At 39.7% G+C, this 16,429-nt stretch overlaps 1 protein-coding gene across 1 annotated transcript in view; it reads right to left on the bottom strand.

The window, feature by feature from the left end:
- Window positions 1–16,429, bottom strand: part of GADL1 (glutamate decarboxylase like 1) — a 149,354-nt gene that overhangs the window by 104,700 nt on the left and 28,225 nt on the right. The window contains exons 2-6 of the mRNA XM_021666446.2: window positions 15,126–15,298; window positions 10,618–10,744; window positions 8,355–8,445; window positions 4,874–4,980; window positions 4,055–4,170 (exon numbers count right to left, since the gene is read on the bottom strand). Coding sequence (XP_021522121.1) covers window positions 4,055–4,170; window positions 4,874–4,980; window positions 8,355–8,445; window positions 10,618–10,744; window positions 15,126–15,298 — 614 coding nt within the window. The remainder of the gene's footprint in view (window positions 1–4,054; window positions 4,171–4,873; window positions 4,981–8,354; window positions 8,446–10,617; window positions 10,745–15,125; window positions 15,299–16,429) is intronic.

The raw sequence follows: 16,429 nt of genomic DNA, 5'->3' as shown, positions 1-16,429 counted from the left end.
GGCAAAGTACAACCCAATGTCAATCTGAGATAGAGACAGATGAAAAAAATCTGAAAAACTGAAGTTTAAACATCTGAAAGCTTCAGAGAGGGAAAAGAGTCCTGGAAGGGGAACAAAAGAAGGGGATGCTTCAGATGTGCTGAGTAGTTTCAAGGAACGGAAGAACCTAGAAGGCTGGAATTCAGGAGTAACAACTGCATTTAGAAACAAACAGTGGCTGTTTCTATCACTGGCAAAAGATAAGTCAGTTGTTCTTAGACCCAACCTCCCCATAGGTTTCATAAATCTACAGAAGACGAAAAACTCTCAGCGGGTGTTCATTTCTATAAAGATAAAATAGCAAGTGCCTACATGAAAGACAGCATGGAGCTGGAGTTTTACTTTCTGGCTCCCACAAGGATCTTTTTTTTTCTATAACCTTGAGCTTCTCGATGAAGTGCTGCTTTCTCCTCAATGTACACTGTGCCCTGGACACCTGGACTCCAGTGCTGACTAATTTGATTCTCAAGTTAGCTGGTAGAGAGAACAGGGCATATAAATGTTAGATGTTAAAGAATGGAGAGTGTCCAAGGGATGTCTCGAAGGACACACAACTGGTTTAATTCCCAAGGAGACCAGAGCCAGAAGCTAGATAGACTGAACCCAGCCTCGTGCTCTGCAGGATATCTTGTGAAGCACCTGCTTGCCTGTGGAGAAGACATACAATCACATCCCATCGCAGCTCAGCCTCACCCCTCACCCAGTGACCAGAAGAAAGTGAATGAGGCACCTGGTGTGCAAAAGTTAAGGACATGACCCTGAGACACACCCTAGATGCCTCACTTGCCACTCCTAGCCCCAACCCTGCTAGAGGAGCTAGGCCATCGATCACTGGCCTGGGAGGTAAGGGTTTCTTTTTCACCCTCACTTTTTAGTGGCAAATCATGATCACTACTTTATGCTAATTCCAGAAGTGATCTGAATTATACAGGAACACTTCTATACACCCAAGGAATTTATATCAAAGTGCAAACCAAGCCATAGATTACTTCTATTTCTCCAAAAGTCCCTTCTCTTTGATTCCTATTTAGCAGTAGAGGCCACCTTGGATATATTGACAGTGCAGAGGTCTTTGTCATGATCTTGTAGGTCTCTATCAATAGAATTACAATAAAAATCTAAAGTATGCGAGAACACCTTCCGTGGTGGGTACATAGATTCTGCATTTGATGGTGTAAGATAGAGATGGAGTAATTTGGGTTAGCACAAAAACGGGAAAAGACCACCTAATAGAACAGTACTAGGCCATGAACCAAACACCTGAAAGAAAATATGGGAGATGGCTGGGTGCGGTGGCTCATGCCTGTAATCCCAGCACTTTGGGAGGCTGAGGCGAGCAGATCACAAGGTCAGGAGATTGAGACCATCATGGCCAACATGGTGAAACCCCGTCTCTACTAAAAATATAAAAATTAGCTGGGCATGGTGGTGCGTGCCTGTAATCCCAGCTAGTCAGGAGGCTGAGGCAGGAGAATCCCTTGAATCAGGGAGGCGGAGGTTGCAGTGAGCCGAGATCGCACCACTATACTCCAGCCTGGAGACAGAGTGAGACTCCATCTCAAAAAAAAAAAAAAAAAAAAAAACGGGGGGCAGAGGTAGCAAAAAGACTAACAACAGTTTAAGACTGTTTAGTAAACACAACCTCCTTTGTTTTTTAATGAAATTGATTTGTTGTAATAAGTAGTAAAGGCAGTCAATAAAATATGAATTTAAAATAGTGCAAATGGTATGACCTGACTGAGGGAGCAGGGAAAGGAATGAGCTGCAAAGTAGTGTCTCAACCAATGGAGTGAAAATATAAATTCAAAGCTACAGTGTGCTCAAAGTGATGTAATTTTTCCGTGGAATTCACACCTAGTTCTTGGTTTTTCTGGCTCCAACTTCTGCTGGCATGTTAGCCAAGGCATCTAGTTTGCCTCTATTCGGAAATTTTTTAAAAACCACTTAGTTCTGGTTTCACAACTACATAAGGTTTCAATTTCCTTTCACTCCCAATTCACCAGCCCCACCTGTTACTGATCTTTCCCAGGCATAATCTTTAAGTTTCCATATAATATCGTTCTCCTTTCTTCGGCAATTATTCCAGAAAAGAACTCCAGCAAGTTATAAACCAAATGAAGAATGAAAAAGGCAAAAGTAAAAAACCTGAGCTGACAATGGGCTTTCCCAAGCTCGGAAAATAGGACTTTGAATGCAGAAGAGACTCCGCATTTATAATCTGTGGGGTCCCTTACACTGAAATACCCAGGGCTGAAGCATGAAGAAGGAAACTCTATTCCATAATACTCCCAAATAATAAAGCATTTTTCCCAGCTGTCCGCATTACCAAACGTTCTTCTCTTGGTACAGAAAGAACATCTTATGCAGAAGGTCCTCGACTGGCTGAGTTAAGAACCTTGGGCTACGTGATTCTTCCCAGTTGCCGCCCTTCGCTCAATTCCCACTTTGTGCTTGGTGCCGAATGAACCAGAGCGAAGGTCAGACGAGGCGAGAGGAAAACATGAGAGTGATCAGATTCTCTCCTACTGATGAGAAATTCGTGCACCATTTGTCCTTTTGCAACAATAAATAACTTTTGCACTTAGAAGAAATGATAGATACAGAAAAGCCCAGCTGGAAATAACAAACTCTCAGATTTTGTCCACTTCATGGTAGTGACAGGATACCTGGTATTATCTCAGAGGGTAAGAAGCTAAAATTCTGCCAGGAACCTGGGTGATAAAGCAGTCGTCGAATGGACAGAGACATCCATTAGAATCGCACAAGAATAGGAAAGGGAAAATGATCTCTCCCATATAAAGGCTGCACTTAAGCTGTGCCATCTACTTCCACCCACTTTGTTATAGCTAGATCATTCTTCTCCTCCTAATATTTTTAAACTATTATATCCTAGACACTACTTTACATGCAATTACTCATTTAACATTTGCCAAAACTCACTAATCAGTGACGACTGTGTGGCTGCTGGATTTTTCTAATGGTTCCAGCTGTTCACTGTTCCATGCATGCAAACCCTTTGCCCTGGTGACTTTGCAGCAAGTCCCCCCATGAGGTGGAGTCTTTCTTCCGACATCTTGGATCTGGGCTTATGGATGGGACTTCGCCAAGAACGGGAGGCAGAGGTAACAATGGCCAGTTCAGAGGCTAGGACTCGAGGCCTGCTGTGTTGCCATGTGCCCTTTCATACCTGCACCATTGCCAGGAAGACACACCTAGACTGACCTGCTGCAGAATGAGAGACACCAAGGAGCAGAGAGGCGTCACTGGAACCATCCCAGCTGAGCCACTCATAGATGGGCCAGAAGCCCCCCAAACTCTAGACGTGGAAGGGGCCCAGCCAAGAGCAGCAAATCTGCTCACCTGTCTTGAGGCTTATAAGTGATGATATACAGTTAGAGAATGTCAACTGTATATTTGGGGTGATTTGCAGAGCTGATAAACTTATTTTTACAAATTTCTCTGTGCCTCAGTTTCCTAATCAACGTACTCAGTTACTCAATAAGTGATGGAGGCAGAAATGGAATCCAGGGAGCCTAAGTCAAAGCCAATGCACTTATGCACAATCTGACCTTCTACTTTAGCGGAAAGTAAAATAAGAGATGGAGAACTGTGGCAATATCTAAATGTGTGTGTGTGTGTGTGTGTCTTTGTCTTTTCATTGTTACTGAATATCTTCCTTTTCTCTTGAAAGGTAAGATGCACATCCCTTATATTAGCCAATCAAAACAATCATTTTACAAGGAATGTGAGTAGAAAACATAGCTAAGATCCATACTGTCCATCTAAGTACTAACAAGATAATCAAAAAAAACTCAGAGAGCACTTTCAGATTATTCTTTGCTTAAAATGTTATTACAGACTGTAAATTTTAAATGTAATTATACAAAATTGAACCAGACCTTCAGCATATTAGTTACACGAGGATAGGACAAACTCGAATCGGGAGTCCTCAAACAAGCCCTCTTAAACATGCATTCTCAGAAAATCTATATTCAATACCAAGAATAATTTTTACCTCTGCAGATGTGAAAAGGATTAATCTCGGCAACCCAAACAGCCCCTTCTCCTTAATATCGGGACGATATTTGTATCTAGCTAAATTCATTGCATACATATTGGACACTGAACCACCTGCAAAAACAAAAAATGGCATAGTTATAGCATGAAGTTCTAGCTCACGAAATGCTGAATACAGTAGGAGGCGTGAATGGCCATGGGTGCTTCAGTCTGATGAAAAATCGCTGGGACAGGCTCATGAACACTGTCCTGCTCCCATTACTCTATTTCATTACATACCCTAATTTCTAATTCCAGAACTTTTATTCTCAGAACAAAAGATGAATTTTGGTTTATTCTCATTCCAGGGTTTTTTTTTAAACCAAATGTCTCAATCTGTAAGCTCTGGACTTAGGGCCAGTGCCTAGGTCTCCATAGTTAATATTTTTTCTGTCTGTCACCTAATCAGTAAAATTGAAATATTTGTTGGTTTCTGGCTCCAAAAAGGACTTCAGGATAAACAAATGTAATTCAGAAATCTTAAGTAAAATTGACTTTAAAATTTAGAGGACTTACAGCCCTTCCAAACTCCCAGCAGCAAATCAACTCATTTCTGTTAGATATAAATCCTAAATTGTAGGCATCTCATTAGTTAAATATGTATGTCATTTAGCTTTAATATAAAATACCACTCTGGAGAAAGGCACAAGCTAGATTCTCACCAAATAGAATTATTAATATCCAACTTTTTGTCATGTAAATCTGCAAGGAGTTGTTCCTCATACGGATACATTTTTACATGCTTGTAAGTTTGATCTCAATAACTAATTGTACTCACCTGGGTTAAATATTCCATCCCCTTCTTTCCAGCCAATAAATTCAATCATTTTCTTCAGAACCGCTTCTTCCACTAACAGAAACACTGGGGACACCTCATACGTATAACTAGATGGATATAAAAAACACTTCACTTCTACGACTAGAGTCAAAACATCCCTTTGGTGTTCCAAGAAATGCACACAGAGTTCTATTAAACCAAGTGGCTGTCAAAGCTTCGGCAGTCTTTGGAAATGTATCCATTGAAAAGAGAGAATTACCCCATTAGTGACGGCACTAGTCATGGTTAGATACAAACCGATAGCTGGTGGCCTTAGGGATCTGCAAGCTGCTGCAGCACTCTTACTTTCAAGAAAAACCTCAATTCCGTGAGGAGAGAGAAAGGCAATGCATTTGCATTCTATGTATTAGCTATGAGCAGTGGCCATTTCACTCTTTGGATGCTTGGAATACTGCCTTGAATGCTGTTGATGGTCAAAGAAAATCCATTGTCATGGTAATCGGGTTTTACCAGATTACTACCTTGAGTATGCTAACATCCCTTCTAGTTATTCTAAGTGGAGACTACTCCACCTGCACCAGGGTTTCCTCTGCTACACTCTGTGTCTATATTAATGAGGAGTGTTCTGTGAGACATCTCTTACGTGACAATTTTACTACAAAGCACCACCCAAATCCCCTGTCGATGCAGGATGTGTTGTTCTGGACTGGAACGCTGTTGTCAGAGCATTGCTGTTTTTGCCCCTTTAGAGATAGCCTCAACTGCAGGGAGCCAGATCCTCCGAGGTCACACTCCTCCTTGTGGTGGCCTACAGCTGATGACTGCTGGAGAGGTCTGGCTGTCTGGGCTCAACTTCAGACCACTCTGAGGGGCCACTGTAGTTTCGGAGATCTCCAAGCATTAGCCAAGATTGTCATGGAACCCGCATGGCAATTTGACTCCTATCTCTGCCCGTTCCTGCATCCTCCTTCTCCTTCCCCAGTCGCCCATGTGGATGCCAAGGGTACTCCTGATCAATGTCCCACTTGCCAAACACCATCTAGAGCAGCTTTCCTGGGAATCAGTGTTGCAACAGTCACCATGCCTTGTTTGGTAATGTTTATTGTCTCTCTCCAGACAACTTGAGGTTGACTACATATCTATGCTCTCCTTCTCAATTAAGAGATTACGTTAAATTGTATCTGAATAAATGTGTATTCTAAATATGTAAGTTAAGCAGACACATTTAGATGTATAGTGACAGAATTTAATGCAATTATTTTAACATCTGGTAGGGAAAATTTGGGATTAAGGCCTAAGTCGATCACCTATGTATCACCTACCTATGTGTCAACTCTACAGCTATTATGCCATCTTAAAAATAAGATTGTTTTTTAACCATGCTATGAAACCAATGTACATACACCAAAAGTATGAAAACATGTTTATGTGAACCTACAAATGTATATATAATAGTTACTTGTTCATAATAAAAAATGTGTTAAGCCTGTCTTTGAAAACTGGCTCAATTGTAAACCAAGGAATCGGCCTGGAGGTGGAGGGGAAGACAAGATAGAATACACTCACGGGTTGGCATATTTTGAGTGGATGGTTTAGCTTAGCACAATTTAACACTTCTTCAATCTGAAATATTTAGAGATTTTTGAACTTACGTGAAGAGTTAGAAAACCTGGGGTATACAAGAAAAGATTGAAAAATATGTAATTTTACTGTCTCTTCTGACTTACCCTCACTAACTCATTGTAACCTGGTATCTGCTCTCATCATTCCATCAAAACATCCCTAAAGTTGCCAGTGACTTCCATGTTGCTCATCCAGTGGATGCTGTTAAGGCTGTTAGTTGAATATTCAATAACACATGACACCAGGCACTCTCCTTGTGGCTGCCACAGTTATCCTTTTGGTTTTTTTCCTTCTATTCTCACCACTGTAAGCTAACCCAGCTCCTCCTAACCATTAAATGGTAGATGTCCTCAAGGCCCTGTCTTGAGCCCTCTCTCTCTCCTCTCTATACTCTCGCCTAGGCCGTGGTTTTTTATCTTGCCTTCCCGTTAAAATCACTTGTTGAACTTTGTAAATATATCAATGCATGGGACACACCATCTGAAATTCAGATTTAATTGGCCTGGGTTGGCACCCAGGTATCAATACATGTTTCTAAAATTCTCAAGTGATTCTCATGTGTAGTCAGAATGGTGACTCACTGACAAAGGGAATCTCATCCACGTCCACCATTTCAGTTACCATCATGTTACCAATAACTCTTAAATTTATACCTTTCATATAGACATCAGAATTCCAGGCCCATGTATTTCTCAGCTTAGTTCATATGTATTCTTGGATATTTTAAAGTCACTGCAAACTCAAATGCCCACAACTGAAACTGGAATGCTTGCTCTTGCCTCCTTCACCATATACTTGAAAACCAGTTCCCTCTCCCAGTGCTTATTTCTATGAATGAAATGACTGTGAACCCAGCTATGAAAGCCAGAAACCCAGACATCGCCTCAGAAACCATCTCCCTCTTATCTTTTCCAAGATGTGTATCCAGTCCTTTCTGTTTTATTTTCTGAACACATTCTTTGCTGCTCTATTCCTACCTCTTCCCTCCAAGTCCAAGCTACTTTCCTCTCTCACCTGACTAAAGAAATGCCTTCCTAATGGGTGCCCTCCAACCTACCCTTCATATTTTCAAAGATTTTTTTCAATAAGCAAATGGCATCTAGCGACTGAGAAACCTTCAATGGCTTTTTGTTACATTTAGAATGACTCATAAACATGGTCAACTGGGCCCTATATGTCTGCCTCTTATTTATCTCTCTCATCTTATTTTCCACTACAGTCCCTGTATAACTCTCAGCTGTACCCACACTGACCTTTCAGTTCATAGAGAATGTCATGCTGTGTCCTGCCACAAGGACTTTATACATGTCATTCCATCTATTTACAACTCATCCCTCACCTTTTTACCTAATAACGCTTATTCTCCAACTGTCACTTTTACAGCGTGCACTTTCCTGAGCTCCCAACTAGGAAAAATTGCCCCATTCATATTAATACTTAGAACACCGTGGACTTTTCCTTCAGTTGAGAGTTTGGATTTTACATTAATTTTTGTGGATCACTTTGATTAGCATTTTTTTCACCAGATATTATGCTCCCTGAGGACAGAGTCAAGGTTTATTTATATTCAATTTTTCTGTCACTTAGCACAGAAAAGGGCTTTTCATTCAGGTACAAATAAGAAACTTGTTTAGGCAATTTTTTATCTGTTAAATGGAGATAATAACTGCCTTTTCCATCTGATGGTACCACTATTTAAATCAAATAGCTATTTGAATATTGATAAGCATTATGAAACTATTCCATTATTTACAATGACACTATGAGAAACCATTAAATAGAAATTTTTGAAACACAATTTCATCTACTTAGTCTCTAATCCACGTTTGGTGTAAAATTTCTGTAGCATGGCACTTACACACTTGGATTCAATGCTTCTGTCATAAATCGGGCCACCAAGGAGTAATAATCAAGTCCAGCATACAACTGGTTGAAAAATCTTGGGTGGTCTGTAAGTTTAAAACGGAGTATTCATCAATGCAGCAATTAAAAAAAAAAAAAACCTGATACAGCATTAACATAAATGAATCTTTCAGAATGAAAGCAGACAGACACAAAAGACTATATATAATGTAATTCCATTTATATGACATTCAAAATCAACAAAGCTATCTAAGGAGATAGAGGTTAGAATTCTAGGTACTTTGTGGAAAGAATTATGGATTGGGAAGGAGCTTCAGAGAGCCTCGAGTGCTAGAATTGGTCTATATCTCGATCCAGGTGATGGCTCCCTTGCACAGCTATGTACAAATTCATACTGAGCACTTAAGATTTGTGCACTTTATTGATTGTAAATTACCTCATTCTAAAAATTCAAAACAGCATTATATACAAGGAAAGTCATGTTGAAGACCCACCTCGGAGCCCTTGCTACTGACCAAGGTTTCTAAGTAAATTCTGAGTTGTCTCTTAAGAGCTTTGATTTACCTGCTCCTCTTTTTCACAACCTAGACCCAAACCAGAACCCTTAAGTATTATTTGAACACTGTTTTCCCAAGGATCACAGGGTACTGCCTTTTTTTTCTGAAAATATCAATATTAACTTCTCTCACTTCATATACGTTTTGCTCACAACAGAGTTCACCCCAGGCTACGGCAATGAGCAGCGTTCTCATTTTTCAGATTAGACCCATGCGACTGGCAGCATGTAGATGGGGTAAGCTGTGACTCATCATGCGCTTACGTACACTTATGATTCAATTTGCTTCCAAGGCAATCGCCTTTAAGACACAACGTCTCATTCCAATTTTAAATTGTTTCCCCTCATATAAAAGGTCTCATAAAGGTTATTGGCTTTACACCATGTGAATAATCACACCATACACCCAGCTGACTGGCTTGATAGTCTCTATCACAGGAAGCTCAGCATGACAGAACAAAGAGGCAGGAGTCTATTTCTACATTTGAGTATTTGGAAATCATTTTATCTGGTGACCTCTCATTACAACTTACAGCATCTGGTTTTAGTTTATTTTAGGATTTTTTGGTCTTTAAGGGTTCAATAAACAAAAATCTCAATCTTTTTAGCTAAAACATGAAAACTTCCTCTGATCTGGCAAAAATAAAAGACATGGCTACAAGTAATTTTAATAAGATTTTTTTTTTCAGTTCTATGTTAATTTATGATTGATTTCCATGGTAACATTATGAAAAATATCTAATAAACTGAAAAATCTGCATTAAATGTCATTCTACACTTCTGACATGCACTGTAGTAATAAGATACATATCTCTGCTTTTGAAATGCTTACTGGGTTTTTGATACACCAGACTTTCCCAAGGGAATATAATCCAATTATTTTTAGCCAGAATTTTATTACGTTCTTTCCACTAAATTTAGTCCAGTGCCAGAATTTACAAAGTAATGCCTGTATGGTCTTAAGCACTAGATTACCTTTACATTATGCTGAGAAATATTTTGGAAGGTTATTCTCCCATTTTTGAAACTTATTCACTGGGTGAACAGGATATTAACAGGTAAGCTGGAATGGGGCCTCAGTGTAACACTGACATCCCATCACTGCATCTACACAGGTCGCAGTAGTTAGGACATCACTGTGAAATAATTTCAGCAAAAACTTAGAATGTATTCATTTGCCTTATCCATCTAAAGGTTCTTATTTTTTTGATTCTGCCAGATTTGATCAAATAGTTCGGCAATTACCAATATCCAAGAGTTAATCAATGTCTCCAAATAAATCTATTTCTGTTCATATTAAAGGTATCTTTTGAATTACTTTTTGTATACTCTGGGCCATCAAGATTTGAAATCCCTTACCAAATTTAATCAAAATTCCATTTGCCAGTTTGGTCTAACATAAGAAATAAGTAGCAGTGATAATATATGCTCTTGATTACAAATAGTATGAGGGTTGGCAAGGAGAAGAGGATATTTACATACAAACACTAACACCAACAGTTTTCCTATCAAATTCTCTTTGGCCTTGGCAATGAATCTGGATTAGGGATTAAAGAGACCGTTGCAAAAACATCAGAACCACTAATTTTTTTTATCCAGATTTCTTATTCCATAACATTGCTATACTTAGCTTTGAGAGGTAAATAAATGCTTTACAAAGATAACTTGTCAGAGGTACAGATCAAGGAAACAAAGTTCTTACTAGTTTTGACGCTATAGCGTATGACATCCCGGCAGAGTTCCAATAGTCTGTGTGGTGGCTCGCCCGAGTCCCTCATCTCCAAATCAAGAAGCTGTTTCAGTTGTTCAGGAGGCCTCCATTCACACACCTGGAGATTCAACCGTGACACAAAGTGAGTACCCACCACAGACAGGTGTTGAGAGGATGTTAGAAACATGGACTCTACAAAGCTTCCAGGCTGTGGGAGATGTAAACATGCAACTATAGTTCAGACCGAAGGAACTATGACAGTAATGTGGATGCTGATGGGACAGATGAGGGGCACCATCCTAGATTCGCAAGGTTAAGGCAGATTTCCTAGAGATGCTGATACCTAAGTTACACAGAATAAGAATAGAGCGAATCAAGCAAAGCTGAGGGGTGTGGTAATACAAGGGAGGTTCTAGATGAAAGTGACAGAAGTAACGGATCAAAACTAAAATCAAGAATAAAATGAAAAGTTCGGATCCTATGGCACATCTGAAAAGTCAAGTAAGTTTGGTATGGCTAGAAGATGGATTTTTGAGAAACGGAGAGGGAATAAAGCGGAATAGTGAAGTAGTTTTCTCTCTGCGTGTACCCTGCCCTAGACGGTCTGCTCTCAACCCTAAACAAGCCACGCCCATTCCTCCATTCAAATACATCCCATGGCTCCCTATTTCTTTCAAAGTAAAAGTTGAAGTCCTTAGAAAGATATAAAATGATGCTTTATGATCTGCTGCTCCTGGTTTCATTTTTTTCTCTAGTCTCATCTGGGACTACGTTCCTTCTGGCTGACTCTGCTCCTACCACCCTGGCCTCCTTGCCGTTCCTAAACTACACGAGCAATGTTTCCACACTGGCGTCTCTGCACTGTCTGTCCTCTGCCTAGAATGCTTTTTAAAATATCCTTATGACTAGACCCCTCGCTTATTTCAGAGCTTTGCTAAGAAGTTACCTTCTCAATGACGGCAATCCTGACTCCCTTACCTAAATCTAAAATCTACCCATTACCTCAATAAATCCCCCTTAACCTTTCCTAGAATTCTTTTTTCCAAAGCACTTACCACCCTCTAATATACTGTTATTTATTATATTCTACATAATCTCCATACAAGCAGATGTCAGTCTTTTTGCTCACTGATCCCAAGTGAGTACTACGGAGTCTACCCATAATAGTGCTTAATAAAGATGGGTTGAATAAAGACATAAACAAGGCTCAGGTCATAACGGGCTTTATGTGACATGTTAGAGTTTGAACTTGGCTCTAGGGAAGCCATGTAAATGTTTAGAACACGGGAATAAAAAGATCATATTTGTGTTTGGGGCAATTGCTTTAGTTATGTGGAGATTCCAAATAAAATTGGAAATAAAGGTAACTTTAATAAACCAGGCAAGAGAAGGTAAGGATTTGGATGAGAGTCAATGCTGTATGAATTAAGCATCTAGTTTTTGGAGATATTTAAAATGCAGAATCACTAGAAGTTGAGAATCAGATTGTGAGGGTGAGAGGAATGAGCCAGGGATCATCCCTAGGCTTTCAGCTGGGACACAGATTGGATGGCAGCAATGCAGGGATAGCAGGAGAAGGATCTGGTTGGGGGTGGTGCGGGGATGATGCATTTATGAGCATGTTTAGAACAAGGCACCTTCAGAACATCCAAAAGTTGTATAGCAGTTGATCTGAGGCTCTTGGAAAAGATGGGGGATGGAGCTCCAGGGATATACTATGATAATACAACAGTAGATGATGTGACTCAGAAACTACAGCAAAGAAGAGAGGTGCAGAATCTTTCTAGGCATCACCAACACTTAGGAATGGGCCAAGGAAGAGGAACCTGCCTGTACTGTGGAGGACTTCGCAGAGAGGTAGGGAGAATCCGAAGAGTTTAGTGCTACCATCACCAAGTAAAAGGAATGCTTTAGGAAGGAGATAGATGCTCACCACTGTCAAATACTGCTAAGAAGCCAAATTAGATAAAGACTGAAGTGCTCATGGGATTTATCAACAAGGAGGTGTTCTTGGCAAGAGCAGTTTGACTTAGAGAGGTGGGGGCGGAGGCCAGATTGCTTTGAAGTGAGGATGTAGGAGGTGAAATAGAAGGAGGGAGGGAGTATAGATAATCTCTAAAAATTTTGGCTATGGAGGGGAGGAGAGAGAGAGGGAAGTAGCCAGGGAGTGAAAAAACTAGGAGGAAATATCAAATTGTGCAACTAATATGAAATTAAACTCTGATGCTATAACCATGACAGGCAGAGGTCAATTGGAAATGCTTGGGACAGTCAAAAGGAATGACTACTGGTGCATTCAACAACATGGATGAATCTCAAATGCATTTTGTTGAGGGTAAACAGCAAGACTCAAAGACTACTGTGTGAGTCCATCAACATGACATTCTAGAAAAGGCAAAAATCATAGGGAAAGAAGATCAGTGATTTTCAGGGGCTTAGAGGAAAGGGGGAGATTGATTAAAGAGGGGCCCAGAATAGTTATAGTCATGTAACTATTTTAATGAAGATATAGAACAGTTCCATCATATCATAGTTCTATGACTTCTCAAAACTCACAGAATTTACTCAAAAGGGATAAATTTTACTGAATGTTTAAGAACTGGCCGATGAAGAATTTTCTACTAAAGAAACGCAATGATCATTGCACCAAGCTTGGATACATATTTGCAGGCTACCTTCTAATGGTGCTTTGTTGAATCTCGGACAAGGCAGGCTAAGTTAGTGGTATCAAAACTTCACCCCCTTCCCCCAACTCCAGCATAGCTTTCAATCCACCTTACCATGGATAGCCTGTACATCTACAACAATGTGATTGACTTTGTGGTTCCTTAATTGACAACTTAGGATCTTAAGATCTTCCCCTTCTCATTTTTTTTTTATTAGTCCTGTATGTGAGCCCTTCTTTCCAGGCTAAAAAGGTCCCGTTGCTGTGTTAAATACATCTTGTCCCTGTGCAACGCTCTTTCCATTATTGACCTTCCTGCTTTCTTCCTGCAGAAATGAGTACCCTAACCCCAACCTTTCTCTTCCCCTGCCACCACCCCTCAAAAGTCTCACTTGCCTTTTACCTTCCATATCTGAGCTCAAAGTACCTGCTCCTGTGTGAAATCCCAAAAATCTGCTCCAGTCTCAAAGCATTTATAACATCCTCACTGGGAACCCTGCTCTCTTTTCTAATGAAAACATATCCTTCCAATTAGATTATAAATTCTGTTCAGAGCTGGGCCTTTACCTTATTTTTCTTTATATTCTCTAGGGCTGAATATAAAGCCTTACTCATAGCTAATACTAAGTTAATATTTAATGATTGAATAAAGGCCAAAAAGAAAAAAACCTGCCAGAGGAGCCGTGTACTGCAAAGTAAAGCAGGTCCAAAGTATCTCACAAGTACAGAGAAGACTAGAAATTACGTAATTATAAATATACTCTCTGGATGAATAAGAAACACCATCAGGATTTTGCCTTGAATGTAACTATTCCAAGTTCATGCATCAGTCTATTTTCCTATTCGTTTTCCCACAGGCATGTGATCAAAAATGCAGAATAAATCACCTCATATTGTAAAAACACTTATTTCTAATATAACTGGAATAAAAATCTCTTCCTTACATCCATTTGTTGATAATCAAACTCCAACATGAAAACCAATGTGATAAAGGACAATTCAGTAATTTTTAAGAGTCATATGGAGTAGTTATGGGTGCAGATTGTGAAGTGAGACTGCCTGGATTTTAGTCCCAGCTCTGATGCTTGCTTGTGTATAACCTTGGGCAGGATATTTGACCTCTTTGCACCTGACTTTCTTTCCCAGCTCTTAAATGGGGGTAATAAATAGTATCTGTCTTCTAGTGTTTTTGAAAGGATTAAATACATAAGAAGTTAGTCCCTAGAAAATACTAAGTACTCTTAAGAGTAGATGCCATAGGCAGCAGTTCTTATATCAATTTGAATTGAATTTGAGCCTGAATTTGAAATCTACAACCAGTAGCTGGTACCAGAAAAGGAGTCGGACTTCACCACCTAATATTTCTAGGCTAAATTCAGACAAGCTCCTGATAGGAACCTCAAGATAAATTTAAAATGTTGTCACATCCTTTTCTACCTTTTGCTTGCTTTTCATGAGTGACATAAAGAGTGTGGACTAGAAAATGGGGAGCAAAGAGGATTAGAGAGCTCACGAGTCCGATTAGCAGGTTACTTAGCTATGCTATTTCCTAGGGCGGGGAGTTTCGTCCCTGTGCTTCATAGCCTTGTGATTAAGCTCTAGAGTCTCAGCCAATCTTCCCATGAATGATGACTAGAAGAGGAAGGAATCAACCCTTCAAGGAAAGCAGACATTGCCTGGAGGGCCTACACTTTGTATCTGGATGCCCTTTTGAGACAAAGGTATAGAGGAAATTAAAACTTGATCTTCCCATTCCCCTCATATTCAGCCATACTAATTTAGGGAAAATCTATCTTTCCCATTTCTGCAGTTTCTTATAGGTTTTAATTTTTACCTTTTCATTGACATCCGTAGCCTTCAAAACCACCTCTTCCATTATTAGCCTACAGGCCTCTTCAACAAATTTTTCTCCTGCTCTTGCATCTGTCATAGGGCCATTCAGCACAACCCCATCCACAAGAACAGCACTCTTCTTACTTGGAATCATCTCTTGTTGAGCAGTATCTCCTGGAAGCATACAAACAGTGTTTGAGATATAATCTAATTACATCACATAACAAAGCACAGGGGACAAAATGCATCACTATCCCAGCTTCAAATGGCACATCTTTTAATACGTGAAGGCATCATTTGAGGTGTTGAGCTGACAATTTCTTATGGCACAAAATGGTATGATAGAGTTAAGGAAAATTTTAGAAAGAAAGCTCATAATTTACGGATTAAGTAAATCTACCTTATTATATAAGTTCCTCTGTACTGGGCTGAGTTAGTCATGGAGTATATGACCCCGCATTCAGTATAGCTGCAGATCTGATGAGGAAAGGTACCATTCACATACACCAATTTCCAAGATAGATGGTGTTTGAAGGTGAAAAAAGTTTTCCATAATTAGAGAAAGCAACTACTGCTAAGATCAAATATTGATTGGCATTCCTACACATGCACGAATAATTAAATGATTTCCATCTAATCCTTTCCTCAGAGACAGTCATCACTCTACCACAGAAGAGTCTGAGATGGAGGAAGAGGAGTTAGGCATTTGTAGAGAAGGATGAGGAAAAAGCCCTTCAGATTTGATCTAGAACTAAAACCTCTATGCTGTACGTATCCCCTGAAAATATAAATGATACAATAGTTGTTTTAACTTTCAGAATCTGGTACATTGAGTAGACAAATCCTATAATTAAGGTAGCAAGCTTTTAGCTTTATTTCCTTGTACAAATTCCTTAGCATTTCCAAGCCCTAGGATGAAGCTTTGGGCAGAGATAAAATAGCACCTCTCCTTACCCAAATTTTTTTCTCAAGGAAGAGATAATGTATTTCCATATTGAAATAACAAATTGAATTTTATAAAGATCCGTCATGTATTTGATGTATCTGAATTATCGAAGTATCTAAGAGGGATCACCTGGTCACCTTCGACAGAGTGAATACTGAAATCTTCAAAGGCAGCGAGCTAGCTGCTTTCTTCTTGGACTGGCACACACGAATGTTTCTCCAAATGTATGTTCCCTCTTCCTTTACGTGTATGTAGCTCTTGGCCAATTTCTCTATGAACTAGATTACAAAGTTTACACAGAAAGTTCTATTTTCCATTCTTGCAGCATCTTGTTTAGCATCAGGGAGTGTGGAGGAGCA

Source organism: Aotus nancymaae, unplaced genomic scaffold, assembly GCF_030222135.1.
Source record: "Aotus nancymaae isolate 86718 unplaced genomic scaffold, 86718_ANA_hifiasm-v0.15.2.pri h1tg000019l, whole genome shotgun sequence".
NCBI classification, from domain to species: Eukaryota; Metazoa; Chordata; class Mammalia; order Primates; family Aotidae; genus Aotus; species Aotus nancymaae.
This window is presented reverse-complemented; position numbering and strand designations above follow the sequence as displayed.